At 37.3% G+C, this 23,311-nt stretch overlaps 1 protein-coding gene across 2 annotated transcripts in view; it reads right to left on the bottom strand.

Annotated features, from left to right (window-relative positions):
- Window positions 1-23,311, bottom strand: part of LTBP1 (latent transforming growth factor beta binding protein 1) — a 191,718-nt gene that overhangs the window by 95,754 nt on the left and 72,653 nt on the right. For both annotated transcript variants that reach the window (XM_027735112.2, XM_027735121.2), the window contains 2 exons: window positions 8,464-8,688; window positions 5,588-5,865 (listed from right to left, as the gene is read on the bottom strand). In XM_027735112.2, coding sequence (XP_027590913.1) covers window positions 5,588-5,865; window positions 8,464-8,688 — 503 coding nt within the window. The remainder of the gene's footprint in view (window positions 1-5,587; window positions 5,866-8,463; window positions 8,689-23,311) is intronic.

The raw sequence follows: 23,311 nt of genomic DNA, 5'->3' as shown, positions 1-23,311 counted from the left end.
GTTTTAAAAGTGCTCTAAGAGAACAAGTACCAGTATGAAGTACAAAACCGTATAATTTTTCCTGCCTAAAGAATATAAATAGGAAAGTTCATTTCGTACAGCTGTCACAAAATGAAAATACCTGAAATTTACCTCCATCGGAAATGTTTTGTTAAATCTCAAGTTCAAGAGGAATACTTATACAGTTGAATGAATAATTTCAAATGGCATATTACTACCGTAATCACCTCTGCAGTAAATACACTATGATCATGTTGCATACAGCAGTATCAATATGTTAGGTTAGGCATTAAGAGCTATCAACACATTTTTGATTTCTAACTCAAAAACTTTGCTGCCTTTGTTTAATATTTCCCATTTGAAAAACTCATCAATTATCTAAGTCCAGTTCCTAAACACTTTATGTATATTCTCAAATTTAAGTACCCGATCAGCATATGCCCTTGGCTGAATAAGGTTACGTAAACGCTTAATGATTTGCAGTCAGAATCTTTACCATCATACAAGTTGGTAATTTCTGACCTTTTCCAGCTGCCACCAGTCACTTGGCTTATTTTGTATTCTACCAAGTCTGACAGTAGACAGAAGTGTGTTGCTCAAACAAAACCAAATGTTTCCTGTAAAAGACATTACTGAAACACAGTATTAAATAAACCATTTCCATAGAAATTTATCCCACTTGAGATGCTGATTAACTAACATCTGTTGATCAGGCATGCTAAGCAGCATTTGAAACACATTTGAACACATATGTGCACTGAAAAATGGACAGCCTTTGTAATTTTCAGTAAAGTCTTTCCTAATGTTCACCATTAATGTTATTTAGCTTAATTAAGACAATTAATCTATCAAGATGTGCTTCTATTGTCTGCTATAGGTGTCATATTGTGATTTGATTCCTAACCATAGGAAAACACATGAATATACTTAGTTAACACTTCAAAGTGGTCTTAAGGGGTGAGAAAAGCAGTGCTTAACCATCTCTATATGAAGTTTAAGAGATAGCAGGCATCTGCATTCTTTTCTTGATTTAAATGCAAAGTCACCATATGCAAAATCAACAGGACTCAAGAATATCAATACAATCTTTACTAGATGCACCACTGACACTGTATAAGTTTTTTAGGAAATAAGATATTCTGTGTCGTAAGGCATTTTTGTTAGAATTAAAATAAGAATCTGCAGAAAAAAAGAAGATAAACATAATCTCCCTTATTTACTTGCTTTTTAAATGCGACCTAGAGAATCAGTGGTCTAAGATGACCAACGCCTTGGATTTCAGAAATAAAGGACAACATGGCTGTAAAACATCTTTCAGGACAAGTCTCCAAGTCCAGTCTCCAGCTTTTGAAGGCACCATAACATATAGTGCTCTCCAGAAATTTATTGTTTTCCACCTTAAGTGGGATTTCAGTCCTACTGCTTCCACTGTGTTCATTTCCCAACTTCAAGTCTCTATGTTCTCTGCATTATTTTCTATATAACAAGGTGCAAGTTTAGGTAAAGGTTTGTTTCCTATATCTTTATGACAACAGAAAGTTTCTGCCCTGCAGCTTAACTGTTAGTTTATGATATACCTTGCAAAAATATTTCTGGTACTAGGAAAGCCATACTTTTGTATGTGAGATATCATAGTAAGATATCATGTGACATGGTAAGCTACCCTGGAGCAATCACCATTAACATATTCTAGAGGAGAAATAATTGCTAAGCACTTCACTAGAGAAAAGAGAGGCAGCCAAGAAAAGTGAACTGACTTAAGTACAAAAGAGAACCATCCAAAACATTATTTTTTCTTACATTATTTTTTAAAAATTCAAATATTAATACTACTTTTATAGTTCTCTTTCCACTTTATTTACCAGTGCTGAGAACACTTCAGAAAACAGTCACAGTTAAGCAACACATACATACACATGTATATGTATTTATGAAAACACGTGTCTTTATTTATCTATTCTAATCAAACTAGGAAATTTCATTCCTCTAGCCCCTCTCTGTCCTCTAAGCTTGTAGACTGACATCTTTTCACACATCTTTTACTAGCCTCTTCTCACCATTGCTGCCTTTGGTTACAGTCACTTATGATACTACAGACAGCTAAGCAAATAGAAGGTCTAGAAGAATTTCTATGTCAGTAATTAAAAGTCATCGGAGGCCTGATAACATGACCAGATTCTTTAACTATCTGTACCATAATGTCCTCTGAGCTTCATTTCAACGTGGCTCCAGTTGCTCACTTCAACAGTATGCATTTAGTTGGAAATTCACTGCAGAAAACACACTGTGTTGGAATTTGAGTATAGCAACTATCCTACTGTTTTTGAATGAGATACATTAAGGGAATTTAACTAAGGTGGGGTGAGAAAGAATGTGCTGGGAGATGAAAAATATTCCACAGAAGGTTGTGAGAAAAACCTCAGAGCACTATAATCAAAGGACCTGTAATTGAAGAGCAGCTGAAATTTGAGGAAGAAGGAGAGAACGAGAGATGGAGAGAAACGTAGAATGACAGAAGTTACACATTGACACAAAACCACGAAAGAGATTCTGATACTTTTTTAATCTTGTGCTTTTAGCCTGGACCAGAGTCCCTACTAACTTGGTTGATTTGCTTACAAGAGGCCACACACATATCCTTCCATCAATCTGCTCTATACACAGTAAATTCATCTCTGATCCCAGGATATTTAATAAAACATTTCTGAAGCCAAGTACACAATCCACCCTGCAAAAAAATGTATAAAAACTGATGATTGTTGAACAAAGTATGGATATCAAAATTATCCAGCATCGACTCCAGAAAGGACTTGCAACACATTGTTCCTAACAGGGAAACCTCAATTTAGTATTTCATCTGAACAGATAAAGAGAACCCTCAAATATAGCAAAGCAAATATGAAGGAAACAAAAAAACTAATTCTTTTAGAATAGATCTATTTAAAAGTAAAAAAAATTAAGTGTTTTTCCCAGTTCAAGGTATATTTAACATACAAATAAATAATATGCACTGCCTGAGTGCAGGAAAAACAACATTTCAGATTCAAATTTGAATAGTCGACAAGTCACTTAGACCTATATGTATGGCAAGGTCTTAAATGAATGCTCTACAAAATGCCATCCTAGAACTCCAATTCTAAATTGATCCATTAAATTACATAACAAAAGACATATCTGAAATCCTTACTATGCTCTTCTTCAAGACTGACATTGAAAGGATCGATGAAATCTGTAAAAAATGAGAACATGCACTATTCTAAAGTAGGAGGCACTACCCTTTCTTGAGAGCACTGCAAAGACACATTTTTCCAGGGGAATACTGAAAAAAAAAATTATCAAAATTGGTGACTAAGCATTTAGTAGGATTGCAAGTCAGACGTGAGGGCAATGGAAGCATATTTTCCCTTTTCTCCTCCTTTAAAAGGAGCGAGCTACTGTCTTCCAGAGAGTGATGAGTAAATTTTAGTTTTAAAACCATTGTAATGTGAGGGGCAGGCATAGGACACAAAGTTTTGGTATGTCATTCAAAATGCCTCGCTTATGCATACCTCAGAAACAACACACAGGAAATGATCAAGCATGAGAGGTAGGAGATAAAAGACAGAGCACCTATTGCCAAGTGTAAGACCAAGGAAGGAATTTTGGATTCCTCTATATATGAGTACAAATAGAACTACAAATAGATACTAAACAAGTATTAATTATCATAATTATTTCCAGATTTTTATGATTGTGCATCATAATGCCATGTTAGATTGCTCATTCTTAGGAAACAGAGATAAATAGTTGTTTGACACAGGCCCTGCTTCATTTTGTCATGTGAAATCCATGAACTTTCTTTTGAACATGTGCTTCAACAGCTGTCAAAGAAAAAATTGAAGGTTTTACTATTCCTTAAACAGACAAGCACAAAGAGCTCATCAGCGTAAATTAATTGCAGATCCCAAATCAGGCGTTCAAGAATCAGTGAATACTAGCCTATAACATTCCATACACAAACTTAACTCTGGTGTTTTAGAAACATTTTCGGTGCATTATGACATTTAAATTTGCTTCTTCCACAGCATTTTTCAGAGTGAATTATTTGTCATTGCCCTCATGAGATGGTCTAGCATGGTCTAGTGGGGGGTGTTGGGACTAGATGATCTTTAAGGTCCCTTCCAACCCCTTAACATTCTATGATTCCAGAAGGTAACTGCTATCACTACTTACCATCTAACGACTACACTACATTGCCATTACCTGGGTCTGACAGCATCCTGCTTCTACTCCTCTCTGTTCCCCATTACCACTCCTTTCCAAAGTCTCTTTCTTGCCCATTTGTGAGTCAGGGAGTGAGGTTTCTTCTTTCCTTTTTTTTTTTTTTTAAATTGGGGGCCAGGGTGTTGCACGCTGCTTAAGAGCCTTTAAAAAATTTCAGTGACAGCTCAAAGAAACAGCTAGAAGATACACTTGTAAAGGGCACTTTGCTGTAGTCCAGCATTTCAGGGAAGATGGGTGCCATCCCTCTGAGGGGAAGGCAGACCATGGTGAAATCTTTGGATAATTTTGCTGCCAACATCTTACAAATGTTTGTGGAATATACTGAAAATAGATATAATTTCAGATGTTTGAAAATTGGCTAACTTTGGGTACATATTACTGGAAGGACTGAAAGCAGAGTGGCATTTGTGATAAATTTAAAATTCAAATCTTCAATTATAAAGTTGTAATTTTTTAGCCTGAGAAAAACAACATATTCATTCTCTAACATTGCCTCCCAAAACAAGTGATTTTTCTGAAACCTCTCACAAAATTTCAGTCTGAGGCACTCATTCAGCTTAAAAACACTGGATCTGAAAAGTTAAATTTCAGCATGGTGATAAGCAATAAATAACAGGATTTTACTAACTTTTTAACAGTCTCTTCATGTATCCTTATCATCTCAGTGTATATTTAAATATATATGCAAAAATAAAACTGTGTATCTTGTGAAAATGCTTTCAGGAGCTGAAAGAAGATACACAATTTTGGATAGTCATATGCAAAACCTGATGTAAAAAATTATTTCTAACTGAACTAAGGTTTTTCTACCCCATTCAATGGTCATATTTCAACAGATTCAAAACATTACCCTACAATACTGTAAAACACATAGAGATGCTGAATAGGAATTTCCATTAAAATGGTAACTGCTTAAAAAATACTGGCTGTTGAGATACATATGCAAAAAGACTCATTAAACCAAAGGACAGGAAAAACTGTGGAAATGAACAACCTTAGCTGTTCAATCAGGGAAGTTAGAGATTGGATTTAAGTCATGGGTTTTTTTTTAATTTGGAGAAATAGCTTATAAATGGAGAAGTTGTGGCTAGAAGAACTGACATCAAAACGTCAGGAATCCAAGACTGTTGAAAATAAAGACAGTAGCCTGAAGGAGAAAGAGGTTCAGAAAAATTTTGTAAGAATTTTACATTCTCACAATAATTTTCTTTCAGAAAACAATGTCAAATGCGTCCTTTCCCAGCAATTGGTGAATTTTTTTTCATTCTTTTATAATATTGCTTTAAAGCTACCTGTCTTAAAAGCCTTAGCAAACATTTCTTACCTGCGTCCCAACAGTCTCCTGAAAGCAGCGCCCAAGCTGAGTTTTAACTGAAACAGGAAACATATGAGGAATGGGTTGTTGATTTGTGTAAGTTGTATGTCCTTTCTGGGTCTTCTGATATGGAAGACCTTGGTAAGAGACCTGTGGATGTACTGGCTGAGGTACTTTCGCTTTTTGTCCTGTTGATGTGCTGTCAATTCTTGAAACTTGATGGATCTGAACTGAGGCTTCTGGGGGATGTTTCACATGGATATTCACTATGTTAGGAGGGAACTTCACTAAAATAATTGAAGGAAAAACATATAAAAAAATTGGTAATAAAATATGTGAAAAATATATCTTAGGCACCTCTAAGACATTTCTTTTTTGTACATCAGAATTTTTACAGAGTGCCTTAAAGCAACTGAAATATAAACGAAGACCAAATTTGGGGGTTAGAGGGAAGGCTGAAAGAATGCATAGAGCCTCACTAACAAAGCAAGAAAATGAAAACTCTTCACACAGGAAAGAACAACATTATAAGATTGTAAAGACTGCTACATAAACATGGATGTCCAAATTGGCTGGTCTGACATTAATATTTGTGGTCATACTGTGTAATAAGAATCCCATTCAAAGTTCCAGAATTCAAACTCTACTGAGTTATTTTTGGATATATAGTAAGTTTTATTTTCTTTTTCAGATCCATCATCTTTCTCTGGAACACAGAAAAAGCTTCAGATTTCAACCCTTCACCTTTATGTACCTGCCAAGTCCTGAGATTGCCCCTGCAAGAGTTGCCAGCATCTGAACCATCTAAAATCACCACTCCCTTTGTTGAACTTTGAATTCAGGGTTTGGCAGATAAAGACGGAGGAAATTATTTTCAGATACTTCCATTTTTAAATATGGTTGTAGTTTTAAGTCTGGGTTTGTAGACTGAGACCCTCCAGTCAATGTAACCTTCACAGAAGTGCTTATGACTCTCAGGCCTCTTTTCACTGGAGCACAAAATCCCTTTAAAGATGTAATTCAAATTATTACTGGAGTGGGCAGGGAGAAGAGGTGTGTAAAAAGCTTTATAGTTTGTAACCTGCATAACAAAGTTAGTGTTTCCTGTGTCTGGGTCAATCTCCCACGTCATACATTTTTATGTATGAAGAGGAATCCCTTCAACTAGTTTCTCTAGCTGCTAAATCTAAAAAATATCTTAGTCCTCAAAAGAAATCACTAACTGCTCTACTTTAATCTATCAATCCAACCAGAGATGTTCAGATGCTGAAAATTTAGGCTGGGTCCTCCCATACAGTATTACTATCACAATCCTCTCCAGGTCTTGGATCACTGCCTAGATGCGTTGATTTTTATTTCTGCCAGCCATTTCAGGATTGTTTTATTATTTCCTTTAAAGAAATGAAATATTCCTCTCTCAACAATCCAACATTCTCATTTGTGCATAGAAAGAGAAGAAAAGGCATTGTGACTGCTAATGGTTCCTATGAGGACTTAAAGGTCTGATTCAAGAGATCAGACTCTTTAGCAATGAGAAACCTATTGTGCATTTTAAGAGAGGAACTCTAGATCTGAAAAACAACTGCATCTTAAAAATTTGGTTTTTATGGTCCACCATATTGTCTAAAATTATTTCATCTGTAATTACACAGGAACAGAAATATATTGCTGCTCTGCTAAATGTTTAGGTAATTATAGTCTCTTCTTCTGACCCAGCAGATACTCAAAAGTACTTGTAAAATATTGCGTTTCCAGGTTACTGTCAACACTTCCTTCACAGCTATGTCACTTTCTGAAAACAGAATTACTACATTAGATTATATTTATCACAAACATATAAATAATTTGGCTTGTTTTAGCAAAGTTATTCCGGAACTAGTTGCCAGCAACTGAGCCTCCTCACATCTTTACCTATTTATTTTGCTTTTATTCAGAGGTACCAACCTTGGAGAGCTAATTGTAAAATTACCCTTGACAAAAAAAAAAAACCAAACAGAAAAAAATCAAGCTGACTACTCAAACAAACAAACAAACGTCACATTATTTCATATGTTGTGAATCTGAGTTGCAGGGGTCTCTCCATATAGACAGGATCCCACCCAGATAAAATGCTACCTACTGTCATAGGACGTACTAGAGACAAATTCAACACTTCTCTTCAAAGTCATTAGAATGTGTCACCTCACCAAAAAAGTACTAAGGAAAACAGAATCTGAAGCTGAATGAACTTTCTTTGGGCAATATTTGATTAACATGATCGATTTCCTTGTTTCTTATCTTCTGCTGCCTTCACAGCATTAGCAGTATGAAAATCTTACCCTTTTTTAAATTATATTTTTCTTTGACCTGGAAAGAATGTTCTATTTAACTGAATCATATCACGGCCTACCTACACTAAAAAATTCATCACAAAATTAACTTATAGGACTGTGCCAAATTATATAAGATTAACATGGATTGTATTTTTAGTTTTACATTAGATTTAAATTTCTGTTATGTTGAAAAGCATTGTCTCTTCTCTCCATTAGTAATCATGGAATGACCTGCAACTCTCTATCTAGGTATACTGCAATTTATGGACTCTGTTCAGCCACAACCATTATCTTTTTGAACAGGTCTACACTTCTGGAAGAAATCCCCTTGACTCTGCAATCTGTATTAAATTGCACCATAAGGCAAAGTAAATTTACTTAAAAACTCTTTTCAATACCACTATTATTTCTTAGTGCTTCAGTCATCGAGCAAAATATGTTCCAGCCATTCTGGTAAGCTCACGATTTAAGTTGTGGTGTCAATCTCCAGTACAGGTAGGTGTATCACTATTGTTACTGGCTGAATACCCAAAGCTAGTTAAAGGAAAAAATATTTAACAAAGAAGAAGTTACCTTTTACACCTTGTTGTCCAGACATCGTCAGTGGTAAAGTATGAGTAGAATGGATAACTTGTGATCCTACAGCCTTGTTCACCTGTTGCGGGTGATGGTAGTGTTTTGGAGAAGTGGCAGTCTGTACAGGGATCTGACAAAGTTTACCAGTGTAGTTAGGAGGGCACTGGCATTTATCTCTAGAACTACACTGGCCTCCATTCATGCATGGAAGATGGCAAATCACTGAAACAAAAACAGAAAGAAAAATTTTGTTAATGAGTTTAACTTTAGTATTATCTGACCACATACCACAGAAAAGTTGAGGAGGAAAGGAATAGGGTTGGAGGCCTTTGTTCTTCTGACATTTGAGGAATGACTATCCATCTTTTAGTTGCCTTGTGGTAGAACCATTTCCCTTCCCCTCCTTGAGACTTCTATCTGGTTTTCACCTTCCTTCCATTACAAACCCTCCTTCTGAACTCTGCCTTGTTCTCATCTTCTTTGCATGTCAAAGCACATTCTTCCCTTAGCTATCCCAGTTATTTTATTTCATTATGCTATTAAGCAAGACACTAAATTAATATGGTGCCTGGTTACACCTCTTATTCACCCTTCAGTACAGGTACTCTTACTTTGTCAGCCTCCCATTTCTGAAAATCCTGGACCACTTACATTTCCCTGGAAGGCTGGGAAAAAACTCATCAGAGCGTAGACAGTACTGGGGACAAATTTTCCACTTTCACTTTAAGCCTTGGTCGTTCTCTAGAAAACTATTTCTCACTGAGTATCTGAATTTTTGTTTAACATTTCTCTCTCAGATAAAAGAAGCTAATTTGCAACCAACCATGAAGATCATAAAAATATCAAGAGATTCTACTCAAATGATTTCAGAAAAAAATTCCAAAGTACTAAAATATAAAGACTCCAATATAAAGACAAGGGTAATTACTTCTGCGCCAGCTAGCACTTGCACATCTACACCAATATAAATTATGAGATGAAACATAAAAAATGTCAACATCAAATGAAAACTATTTCTTAACTCAGAGATACAAACAGTAATAGGCATAGTTCAGTACTTTCTAAAAATATGATGTAGGACTTTATAATGTATCACAATCTAGCTGAGCTGTCAGCATTTTCAAAAACTAAATGATGTGAAAACAACAGGAAAAATACCATAAGTTTTTGTTCAAGACGAAGTAAGGTCATTTTTTCAGAAATCAAATATTACTTGAGAAATAATATAGAGTATCCATTTGTCAGATTTAAGATAAAGTCTGACTTCTGAGAAAAAATTAATTAAAATATTTACAGTAATCATGGCATTTCACTGGACTGGTATTGCTCGGTCTATAGTGAATTATCACAAAAATGAGAAACTGTAGATAATGCAAGGTAATTAAGAACCTAGTGCTCATTATTCCAAGTGCTGTTACCTCTGGACAACCATAGACTATTACTAGTGTGAATACCATAGAAGGTCAGTATTGGAAAAGGAACCTGTGTGTTGTGTGTCACAAGAAGACAAAGTAAGACACTCAGCAGCCCAAGGAGTTCCAACCTAGCTGCGTAATTCCCTTGGCCCAGGAAGTGTGCTCAAGAAACAGCACAATCAACCTGGCCCGTCGCAGATGGTGCCTGATTGCCAGATAAGGCCAGGAACAAATGTAAACAGTCAGAACTGTTTTTCCAATGTGCTCTGCAAATGTATATTTAATATTTTTCTTCTCTTATCTCGTATTTTAAATTCACATAAACTGACTGAAAGTACTTCAAGCTGTAGGACTGTGCTAGCAGGCCTTGTTGATGCTGGAAGGCTATCCACGCCAGCGCAAGCCTCAATTTTTTGGGTCCCAATCCATGTTGGGACTTTATCTAAGTGTATAAAAGATGTCCTTACAGAACTGCTGTTACTTCAGGGTAAAATGAAGGGAGGTCAACCCCCGAAGTAACCAAAGCATGACAGCTCTCTCTCTCTCGCTCTCTCTCTGGTACCATTTCTTCCTGAGCAGCCACAAACAAGCGGACGTGCTGTAGTGGAGATGACATAAAAAGAATTTCAGTACTTTTAAAGATGTGCCTGAGCAAGGTTGAACACTAAGGTGTTTTTTCTGCAAAAGTAACATCACATAATGAAACAGTGCAAAATAGCATTAAGGGGGGAGTAGTTTGGTGTTTGAATGAAGTGCACTGAAACAGAGGCAAACAGAAATAGTCTCCCTGTGGAATTCATTGAGTGCAAGAAGTCTAACCCATAGATTTTCTTCTCGCCCTCTCCAGCCTCAAGGCAACAAGGTAACATGCAAAATATATATTTTAAATAATAAAAGTATACCCAGTATTTCCACCAAAAATAAATTAGTTTCTTCTGACCTCCTCTTCCTATAAAGTAGGTGGTATCTAGAAGGCCAAGTTGTGTAGGTATCTCTGCATTACAGGGCACTCTTCAGGCACTCCTCTCCTGCAGTAGTCCACTGGGTATTGAATGAATGGACATGTCAAAAGCTTTGTTTAAAGCAAAAAGTTTGTGCTAAAAATACTGAGAAGGAAGACGCCAATAGAAAAGAGTGTGTCCATTCCCTTTTCATAACTGGCAAACAGTTGTGTGGATATTCACACAAATAACTTGTGCAAATAAGTGGAAACGAATAACTCTAAAAGGTTTAGTATGGGGTAAATATTAAAGAATTTTCGATGCCTCAATATTTACACATAACAGGAAATAAAAGTTCCAAGCTGCCCACATTAACACATGGTACAAATCACTCAGTCAACTGATACTGATTTACATCTCTTGAAGGTCTGGCCTGTACGAGGAATGAACTTTCAATGAGAATACATGAAATCTATCCTGAGAATATACTTAAAAAAAAAAAAAGTTAACCAAAACAGACCCCCCCCCCCCAAACAAACAAACACCACCCACACTGAAATAAAATTTCTGCTAATTTTAAATAGATGTAAGCAGCACACACACTTCCTGTGTTACTTCCTCAGGTAGTTTATGGCCAGGAGAAGGGGCTACATAACTGGTGCTGGAAATCACAGGCACACAACTTCACTAGAGCTGGAATTACACAGAGACCATTTGAGAAAAGTGAGTTGGAGGAGGATAAGCCTCTGAAAAAGCAAAGGAAGGAAACTCTACTTTTCCTTGACAAGGGTCTGGGAACCTCAGTTTAGTAAAGACCAAGGAGCCCTGGGGAAAAGACCATTTAAGATAGGAACAAAATACAAAGCCAGGGTATGTTTGAACAGCTAAACCTCTGATGTGAGATTTTGCTTTGTTTTGTCTTGTCATTGACCTTAAAGGACTTAAACAGAACAGCAGAATACTGCCAGAGGCATAGGGGACATTCCTGACAAAAAGCAGACCCATGTGCTGAGAGAGACCATTAGAAGATGTCTGGTTTGCTCATATGTTCAAAACCAGCATTCAGACAAAGGGCACTGGTTCTCACTTGGTTGTTGCCATTTCCTCTGAAAAGGAAAAAAAAAAGGAAATAAAAATACCCATTATGGTACAAAACCCTCTAGCTTCTTAGAGACTGACAAAAATGTGAAGATAGGTCACATAAGATGAGAAGAAATTTCAGTTCAGTGTGTGGGTATCTTACAGATAAAGCAAAGAAAGTATTAATGGACCTAAGAAAGGCAACAAATTCCTCATTTGGATCTGCTGTAAGCTAAGTCTCTCAATGGTCTCTTAAGGAACAGCCAACATATGACTGAACAAACTTAATTATTTTTTACCATAAATGAACATACATCCTTTAGAAATGTGGAGACAGCTTTATAAAAACACAAACATTTTAAGTATTCTTTCCATGATTGGGAATTTAATTGGCAAGCTTTGATTTCTCTGGCACCCAAAAGCCTTAGCTCTTTTCAGTCTGGCACAGCTTGGTGGGTATTGCTGTTTGAAATGAGCCAAGCAGAGAAGGTGCATCAAGAAGCCCCCACAGGGAGTCTCTGAGAGACTTCTCAAGGCACAGAAAAAGAACATTTGCAAGATGAATCCCAATAAAGCTGCCACAGCTACAGGTTGGAAACACAAGAACAGGGCATGAAATCATCAACAAAACAGCTAAGAAACCACTGATACACTTTGTCCATGTAATTACATAATCTAATTTGTTTTCGATACTCAAACAACCTTGAACAGCTCCAGATAAATTAATTTAATCAAGTCCAAATGGTTTCATATAATCAAAACAATGTGTAACAAAACAAATTCCAAGCACCTAAATCCTCCTAATTCCTAATAAATAGCCCATGCTTACCCAAACAAGCCCGTAGGATGGATGGAAACTCCCTTCCTGTAACAGTGTTTGAGAAAATTAAGAAGGTGTTTTGAAAGGTTCCTCATCTGACTCTCCAAATTCCTTTTCTTTTACACCTCAGGGAACACAAGAGTTTCTGTCCCACTTTCCCTCACCGCTCTTTGCCTTTTCTACTTACATGCTATCAGCTATTCAAGTGTAACACTATTCACAATTACGTCAACAGGCTCTCCAAGGAAAACTCTGAACTGCTCATTTATATTACAGTATTTCCATTGGATGCATCACAAAGAGCAGATTAATTTTGTCTATGAGTACTACACTTATCCAGCATTACTACATGCCCCACAGCTGTTAGGGCATCTTTCATCCATCATGTTACTTAGTACACCAAAAGTGCAGGGACTAGTACACAGTTCTACCCAACATATATTTTCACAGGAAAGCAGGGATGGCATCCACTGAGGGGAAGCAACACTCTTGTAAATACAGTGCTTCTAAACACCACAAATTTTAGGTAAAAGTTGAAAACCAGAGGTGCCACATATAGGTCTGTGCAATCACTCTAAACTTAGTTCTTTCTAATTGCAGAAACTCTAACAATAACTCACAAAAGGCACAGAGGCATGAACTACACTAATGATGCTATCCTCCCGTTTAGACTCTTCCCTACATCTTACCTGCTGCCCTTTAACTTTCTAATTGATTCATCCTAAATTATTTTCTCTTCAGATTCGTGGTTGTAATTCAGAAGTGTCAGGTAAAGATGCGGCAAACTAAAAAAATTCATTATTTGGTTATTTTAGTAACATTAAGACAACCTTGATATTACAAACTTCTGCTTAGGGAAGTAAAGAGAAAAAGAAATCTTTAAGTGGCCTTAGTAGTATTATATCTCTATATTCACCTCTGAATTCATCCTAATGTTTGTATTTTGACAACTTTTAACATAAACATTCTATTGCAATAACAAAACACAATTTTAAAAAATAAATCTGATAGCAAGGGCTCCAGCAGCAGGCTCAGAGAAAACCAAGAGAGTTAGCCACAAAGAACAGTCCTGAAAGAAGTTTAACATTTCTAAAATACTATCAAGCTTTTCTGCATATAAATAGTTTTCTGTATGCAAAATTATTTTCTTACATTTGCACTGTCAGCATTATTTTTTAAAAAAATGACAACACCAGGGGCAAAAATGCAGAACAATGACATCTCTCAGGAATACATATAACCACTTATTACTAACATCTTATACTCACACAAAACAGTATTAATGCTAAGCTGCATTTCAGGAGTCATTTTGCTGGTTTGCAATTGAGTGCACATGACATTTCAAGAGTGTTAACATTAAAGACATAAGCAAACATCGGAGTCCAAGGATGAACTCAATAATGAACTCTTGAGCAAGAGATTGAATCACATTCAAGTTATGACAACTGTCTTTACTCTGCTCTAGCCCAACCACAATCATACCTGACCCTGTAAAGAAGACCAATGCAGCAGGTTGCATCTAAAAATCCCAGAGTAAGATGTCTGTACACGACACATGCACACATCTTCCTTTATATTATATTGATCCTCTTCTTTATCTAGAAACTACTAACAAGGATACTTGAGTCTTTGAATGTTTTTTGGATTTTTTTTCTGTAAAGAGCACCCTAAACTTCCACACATTATGAGAAAATGATGCTTTTTAAAATGTATTGCTTAAGGGAGAATGTAAAATGTCCTACAGTTGCATCTCTCATATTATGACACAACAGATGAAATACTCAATTTCAGTGTGAGGAATCCAGGCAAAACAATTAAGGGGGAAAGAGTCTTAGCCTCAATCTCTTGCCAGTGGTGTAACACAGCGTTTGCTTGCCAATTTCTGAGGACATACCACACCTGGGCCCTTTCTGAGATGGACTAAACATTGCTGAGCTTGAGATTCTAGTTTCCTTTACTTCAAAGGCTCAGTAACATAAACAGAAGACTACTTAGATACATCTTGCAGTGTGTGAAATTGATAAATATTTTAGAAATCTAGTTTTTGTCGATCCAACATGGATTTATCTTTTTAAAGGAGAGGAAAGAGTATATTATCCTTTTCACAAAGCATGACATTTCATCCTTTCCGCCCCTTTGTTAGGAACACTACCTTGAATTTAACAGTTCTCATGTACTAGATGATACCTATGTCTACTTTAAACCATCTCTAATCAGTATTTCTAGTTACTAACATTCCAGAAAGTAATCAGGCATTTCCGTATAATGCACATATGTTAGACAGATTGGTTCTACACACAAAGCAAACAGCTACTGAATCCTTCTGCTTTTATTCTAGTAATTTTATAAATGTAACTGTCTTATCTCCCACACCCACTACTGGATTTCTTCTCATACAATATTTTATGTTTACCCTGAAATATTTTTCTGTGAATTCTTTAGCTATCTCTACCAACTTTCTATATTTAATAACTTTTAGTTTATACTTATCATTATTTTCCCACCTTCCACTTGTCATCAGTGATCTCACTGTATCCCACTCATCTTTACAAAATTATGTCTTCCTTCTTTCTTGCTGAACCATGACTGAACACTTTCAAAAGTAATTCCCATCTTTTCATACTTTTTTTTTTCCCCCTGATCAATTCTACTTTTAATCTTTGATCATCAAAAAATCCTTACTGAAGAAAAAATCACATGGCCCATGGTAATCTCACGAGGTTTAACAAGACCAAGCGTAAGGTGCTGCACCTGGGTCGGGGCAATCGAGAGGGACTCTGAGGTGCTTGTGGATGAGAGGCTGGACATGAGCTGGCAATGCCCTCTCACAGTCCAGAAAGCCAATTGTGTCCTGGGCTGCATCAAAATAACCACAGGCAGCAGGTCGAGGGACGTGATTGTTCCCCCCTACTTCTCTCTTGTGAGACCCCACTTGGAGTACTGCATCCAGCTCTGGGGTCCCCTAAACAGGAAGGACCTAAGAGATCAAACTGGAATTGAGCCTTGAGAAGAAAAGGCTTCAGGATGACCTAATCACAGCCTTCCTAAAGGGAGCCTACAAGAAAGATGGAGAAGCCTTTTTACAAGGGCATGTAGTGACAGAGCAAGAGGGAATGGCTTCAAACTGAGAGTAGGTTTAGATTAGATATTAGCAAGAAATTCTTCACTGTGAGAGTGGTGAGACACTGGAACAGGCTGCTCAGAGAAGTTGTGGATGCCCCACCCCTGGAAGTGTTCAAGGCCAGGTTGGATGGGGCTTTGAGCAACCTGGTCTAGCGGAAGGTGTCCCTGCAGGGGAATGGAACTAAACAGTCTTTAAGGTCCCTTCCAACCTAAGCCATTCTATGATACACGAAGACTTGGAGAAAAATGCAGGTAGCTTTGAGGACTGGATTCAAAGCATTGTTGTTAGCTTGAATCTAGTCTCATGACTGAACTCGGTAGAGTCAAACCATGTAAATATCTTAAATCCTAATTGAAGGAATGTCTGTGATGCTACTTAATGCAGTAATACACAGAAATTATCAAGTAGAAGAATGTATCACAACCTCAGATCACCTACATCTTCAGGAATTTTACATTTCATATCTCCCAACAGCAAACTTTCAATTTAAAAGTCATTCTCTAACTCAGCTGGTAAGTACAGGCTGTGCTTCTGGGAGGATCATTAATCTCCATGAGTAACTGAGCTTTATGTGATCTGCTGAAAGGCTGTCTAATTATTATTATCACTTAACGGCAGTGTCAATTCACTGTAAATAAGGTGCAGTTAGCATAACAAATTAGGTATACACTAGAAAAGAATAACTGTTCACTTAGGAAAAAGGAGGAGGGATGCTGTCTTCATTGAGAATGGAAAGCTGTGAGATCCCACACAAGGAAAAACAGAATCAAACACGTATTGCCTTAGTTCTCTGTGTCCGTATAGCAAGTTGACCAAATTTCTAAATCTCCATTGCCTCTAACATAAGTTTCAACATACATGCTACCATTTTAGCTGTCTCAGTCTACATGTACGTCCCACTATGTCTCAGTTTTCCAATATAAAACAATACCAACAGCAGGGTATCATTCATTCTGTAACGGAGAATACAGTGTCAACTATGGGAGATCCCAATACTGACAACTGGGGAATAAGTTCCATCATAAAGGACAAGGCTGCAATACAATTTACAGAAATATATATTTGTTGAGTGAGCATCATGATCAGCAAGAAATCCAGAATGAAGTGGGACAAGATAATTTCACTGTACTACTCACCTCTCTTCCTCAGTTTTAAACTCAGTACTTTAAAACACCTCAGGAAGAAAAATTGTCTTGGCAACTTGAAGAGGTACACAAAGTCAACCAAGAGACATCTGTATGGCCCCATATCTCATTGTAGGTTTCAAGGGGATGGGAGTCTCACAGGACCTGTGTCACATCCTTCCAAACTCATGGGATAGGCCAGCTATCGTCAGACATATAAAATGCAACCATAGGCCTGTGTATAGGTGACTGAAATAGCATCATCTGACCAACAGCTGCCAAAAAACCTCCCGGTTACAGTGTGGAAAGCACAGGATGGCTGAAAAACAGTCTTAGAATATTCAAATGCTATCAGAAAAATAAAATGCATGCTCTGGTATGGAAAATGGCCTAAAGCTGTGGTTACTCAATATAGAAAGGGTATAGTAAAAATTATGGTAGTTGCAAAATGATTGACAGGAGGATTCTGACTCACTAAGAGGCACGATGCTCAGTCCCTCTTTGCTTAATCTGCTTCTAATATTCTCAGTATCAGAGATGATTCAGACACTATTTTTACAGGCAAGGAGACAGAGTGTTAAGGAGTCATCTGACTCACTCCTATATTATTTTATTAGAGCTCACCCTGATATACTGAGTATAATACTACAGTTAGGCTTAGAGTCAGAATACTAAGAAAAAATCCCAACCCACACGGTTACTGTTTATCAGGAAATAATGCATTATAAATGGCCAACATCAAATCCTTGATAATTATGCTAATACATACAGAAAAGCTACTTCAGACATTTCTTCAGATTTCTGGTGTATTGATATTAATTTTCCTCTTTGTGCAAGACAAATGCAACTGAAATAAAGCAACTAGGGAAAGTTGGTTTTGAAAGTGTAGCAAATTAGCACACTTCTTTAAAACAATTTCCTGCAGAATACAAAACAAATAGATTGCAAAATACCTTGCTGCAGTATAAGGACTTTATAGTTATTAATTTAAGCAGTCCTGAATAACTTATTGCCATTATGAAAGTGGGAACACTGAAATCAAGGTGCCCAGTGTCTGATGAAAACTAACCGTTCCTATGTTCCCAGGGCTTTCAAGACTTACTCTTTTTGTATAATGTTTTATGTGCCTTAGCATGTGTAATACTAACAAATATCAGTTAATGTTGTAACATACTCATTTTCATTAAAACAAGAATTCAACAGAAGGACAGGTAACAATGAAGAGCAGGCATCTTTATTGCTACAGGATCCTTCCAGACTACTTTTCCTTCAGGTGTTAGCTGAGCAGCATTACCCACCTTAAAGGGCAACAGGATGAATTAGTAACTTGACGATAATGACACTAGGCTGTCATTGCTCATGCATTGTTATAATCTGATGAAGTCACTGATTCTCTGCTCTGACACCATTCTCCTATTAGGCTGTTTCCAAAAACGTACTGGGCTCTTGCATGGAGTAACACCCAGTAGTGTAAGACAGAGAAGAGAGCTGCTCCTTGACATCTAACTACTTGATTACCATCAGACAAAATAGAAAAATGTTCTGAGAAACATTTCAGTGATTGGGTATGCCTGCGCCATGCAAAGGCTCTGAAGACCACAGAAGCAGCAAGTTGACACTGGCTAGGGACATCAGCACCCTCACCATTTCTGGCAACTGAATAATAGATATTTAAGCTGATGTGCTGTTTTTGGCTTCACAGTGGCTAGTATGGGACTATGTTTTGGATTTCTGCTGAACACACTGTTGATAATAGAGAGATGGTTGTGTTACTGCTGATCAGTGCTTACACAGAGCCAAGGCCTTTTTTACTTTTCGTACTTCCCCGCTGGCAAGAAGACTGAGGTTGCATAGAAAACTGGGAGGAGACACAACTGGGACAGGTGACCCAAAACTGACCAAAAGCATATTCTGTATCATGTGACATCATGCTCAGTATTTAAAGTGGGGGGAAGAAGGAGGAAGTGGGGGGACCTTCAGAGTGATGGTGTTTGTCTTCCCAAGTAACCATGATGTGTGATAGGGCCCTGATCTCCTGGAGACAGCTGAACACCTGTCTGCTCATGGGAAGCAGTGAATTAATTTCTTGTTTACTTCACTTGTGTGCACAGCTTTTGCTTTCCCTATTAAACTGTCTTCATCTCAACCCATAAGTTTTCCATCTTTTACCCTTCCAATTCTCTCCCTGATCCTGCTGGCGAGGGAGGGAGTGAGTGGCTGCGTGGTAAGTGGTTGCTAGCTGGGGTTAAACCAGAACTGCTGAGATTCATCCCATTTAATGCCTTCTTAAGCCATACAAGTTGAGAACGTTGCTACCTGAGGTTTCCTACTCTCTCAGGGAAGAGAAGCTTACCCAGCAGGCCATTCAGGACGTCCACAGGCCAACCTGCCACATGGGTGGCATTTCTCATGTGTCTTATCACCAACTACTAGGCTCCTGACTGAGGTACCTCAGTCTGATTTGGTGACTGAGATGAACTCCCAAACTTAGATCCAAACGGTCTATAAACACCGATCCACTGTATGCTGCCATACCACAAGACATCCTCCAACAACAGATTTATGTTTAGAATAGAAAAAGCCACAAAAACTACAGTCGTCACAAAAATTTCCAAACATCAGGGGACCGCTCTCTGATTACTGTAACATTACCACAGTGCTCGTTTTGGTGTGAAAAAGTTTACAAGAAGAATAAAGTAGGAATAGACTCTTTCAAGTGGATATTCATTAACAAATAATAGCTCATAATCCAGACCACCCTGGAATAGTTAAAAAACTTGAAAAACATAGGCTATCTATGATTTTCTGGCACTGGTTGCATCACAAGCAATTGGAAAGTTTTCCAGGGAGTTGACAGAATATGAGGATTGGGGAGGATATTATTCAGAGTTTGAGTAATAAATTAGATCATCGGAGACCAGTGAAATGCAAGAGATTCAAATCCTGGAGTTCTGAAGGAGGAAAGGAACAGGGTCACTGCTTGTGAGTAGGAAGGATAAAGGTTACTCAGTAGAGAACGTACAGTTGGAAATCCATAAAAAACCACACAACTTCTCCACTCATGGCGGTTCTTATAACAACACAACATAGTTGTATAAATTGTTGCACAAGCTGAGTAAACCTAAAATACAGTCAACGCTCTGCCTGCTCATGTCCATTTCCAAGCAATTTAACCATGCACCCAACTCCCCTGAGTTGTGTACAACCTCACCGACAAGCTTCACACCGCAGTGTTGTATCCAGCCCTGTCTGCTGAAATGTGTGCAAGTACAGAAAAAAAAATCCCTTTCCCCCCTTGCCACGACAGGCTTTCTATGTAACTCTGATTAGATAGAAAGAGGTGTTCTAGCAACTACATATATAGCATTCTGGTTTTGGCTGGGGTGGAGTGGCTAGTATGAGGCTGAGTTTTGGATTTGTGCTGAACACAGGGTCGATAATACAGAGATGTTTTTGTTATGGCTAAGCCCCCTAAAGGGCTTACACAGAGGCAAGGCCTTTTCTGCTTTTTGTACTGCTACGCTGTCAAGGAAGTTGGGGGTGCATGGGAGGTTAGGAGGAGGCACAGCTAGGACAGGTGACCCCAAATGACCAAAGGGGTATTCCAGACCATATGACATCATGCTCAGTATATAAAGTAGGGGGAAGAAGGAGAAAGGGAGAGAGGTTTGGAGTGATTAAGGTTGTTCCCAAGTAACCTTTGTGCATGATGGGGCTCTGCTCTCCTGGAGATGGCTGAACACCTGCCTGCCCACAGAAAGCAGTGAATTAATTCCTTGTTTTGCTTTGCTTGTTTGTGTGGCTTTTGCTTTTCCTATAAAACTCTCTTTATTTCAACCCATAAGGTTTCTAGTTTTTACCCCTATGATTCTCTCCCCAGTCCTGCTTGTGGGGGAGTGAGCAACTGGCTGTGTGGGGCTTGGCTGCTGGCTGGGGTTAAACCATGACATGCATCTAACATAACAGGCTGCATTTAATATAACCAAATGATAAGTAAGAGAGACATGAAGGACCGCACCAACTGTAAAAGGTAATATTACAGCTTATGCTATGAAGCTGGTCTCCCCTGGTTCCCTATACCAGCAGTTTCCAAAGCAGGGTGTGCTCACCCCAGACAGTGTGCAAGGCAATCTATCTGGATGCTGGAAAAAGTATGTTTTGTACCACTAATAAATAAAATAAATTTTCAAAACAGAGTTTACTTATCTTTATCTTATCCATTTTACTTTCTATTTTGTATATGGTTTATAATGTAGATGATATAGAGATCACATAGACATGATATATACAGTAGTAGATTTATAGAATTTAGAAATATACATATATTAGAGGTGTATGTTCAAAAATATTTTACCAATAGGGACATGCAATCAAAAAAATTTGGAGACCACTGCCCTATACAACCTATGGATAGAGGCTGTCTCTCTTAGGGAGAAGTCAAAGAACTCATTCCTAAATTATGAGATGAAAATCTGCTGAAAGTTCTCCTAAACTTGAAATATCTGAATAATATAAAATATAGCAATTTGATTTAATAGCTCAGTTTATCATCTTTAAATTAAACTGAAAATGCAACCAACATGGCAAATCGACAAAGTATTTGGCTGAATAAAACACAGATGAGAAATACTCTGACTGGGTTTCTTAAAACTCAACCCTCTTCCTGTGCAATCAGAAAATATCAAATTTTCTTTTTATTTATTGAATGTCCCTAAAGACTTTGTAAGAAGTTTGTAAAACAAAAAAAAAGTTTACAGTTCCCATAGACTTCAACTTGATTCCCATTAATAAATCCCTGGTTGAAAATTCAGTTCCCCTTTTTTAACAGTTTTTATGGACATTTTATGGATACATAGAAAACCCAAAGAACTTAAATGTATGTATAACAAAGATAGAGTCCATGTTCCAAAATAAAGATCCAGAAATCTCAGGGCCTTTACACTAAAAAATAGGCCTCTCAATTTACAGTGATGCTCAAATCTAAGAACCAATTAAAGGTGGAATGGATAGATGAAAGTTATATGGGCTACATGGTACAGTGACTGGGGAATTCTCTGGAGCAGAATACACCAAACAAGAATAAACAGGAGAGAGGTTGAATGGGGAAAGACTGTGATCAGTAGAGCAGCTTGCTTCCTTCTGATTGCGTTATGAAGGACACATTAAATACAAACGCATTTGCTAAGAAATCTATCCATGATAAATGTCATATTTTAAACAGTAGAGAAATTTTTCAGACTCTTTCTTCTGTACTTGCATAATTCAAAGTCAACTTTCTTTTTTAAGCCAAAGTGGGCATATACTTGGTCTTCAGTGAGGTATGTGCAAAGACATTTAGTTTAGTAATAACAAAATTATAGCTGTACAAGGTGGTGCGTTTATTTGAATATGCAACAATGTAATCACTCAAATAAATGCACTCTTAGTTCTCTTTTTACAGTACTTCAAATCAGATGAACATAAACTAATCCCTATAAATTAAAACCATATACAGTAAAATAAAACATTATGCATTTTAACTTTGTGTTCTGTTTTGCTTTAACTTTGAGGGAAACATACTCCATGTGTTTTTGAACGGCTGCAGGTGTGGATTTTGTACCATTTCCATTTGTGGTTTTTCCTATGACTGCACATCCAAAAACTGTGTTCTCTGTAATATACATTTTGGGGAGTACTTTGAGAGCAGATGGACTTTTGCTTCACAGTGATGGCCTGAAGCCCTTAAGGTGAGCAAGGGAGTGGAAATGAGCTGCTAACAGGCTTGTCTAAGTTCAACTTCATTAAAATCATCTGACAGAACAATCTCTTTTCTTTAAATTATCATCTGGCCCCCATTAGAATCAGAGGTAAAGATGTCAATTTAGAATAATTATTTTAAGATTATGAAGAAAGAGCTCACAGATGCTATAAGCATCTATGGTAGAAACCAGAACTATTTGTTGATGACAAGTACCAATAAATACAAGGGGGAAAGAAATCATGCCTTCTTAACAGATGTGGATATCAATGGCAACAAAATCCTTAAAATACAATTTTTCTTTGTAATTTGAGTATTGATGGAGCATAACTGAAAATGCATTAAAACCCTGAGTGTTGCTCAGACTACAGAATGGTACATTTACATTACAGAGTAGAATTTTAGTCCACTAGTAGTTCAGATTAGGAAAGCCTATACTGAACTACCGGGACTGTAAGTAAATTATTAATTAATTCTGTTGTGTGTTCAAATTTATTTATAGAACAAAGGGAGACTGGAAAAAAAGGAATGTCTTTTAAACTGATGCTCATAAGTGGTTTCTCCAAAATCATTTTGCATAGCCTCTTGAAACCGGGAAATACCT

This window comes from Pipra filicauda, unplaced genomic scaffold (assembly GCF_003945595.2).
Source record: "Pipra filicauda isolate LSUMZ 115617 unplaced genomic scaffold, ASM394559v2 scaffold72_size3293161_pilon, whole genome shotgun sequence".
NCBI classification, from domain to species: domain Eukaryota; kingdom Metazoa; phylum Chordata; class Aves; order Passeriformes; family Pipridae; genus Pipra; species Pipra filicauda.
This window is presented reverse-complemented; position numbering and strand designations above follow the sequence as displayed.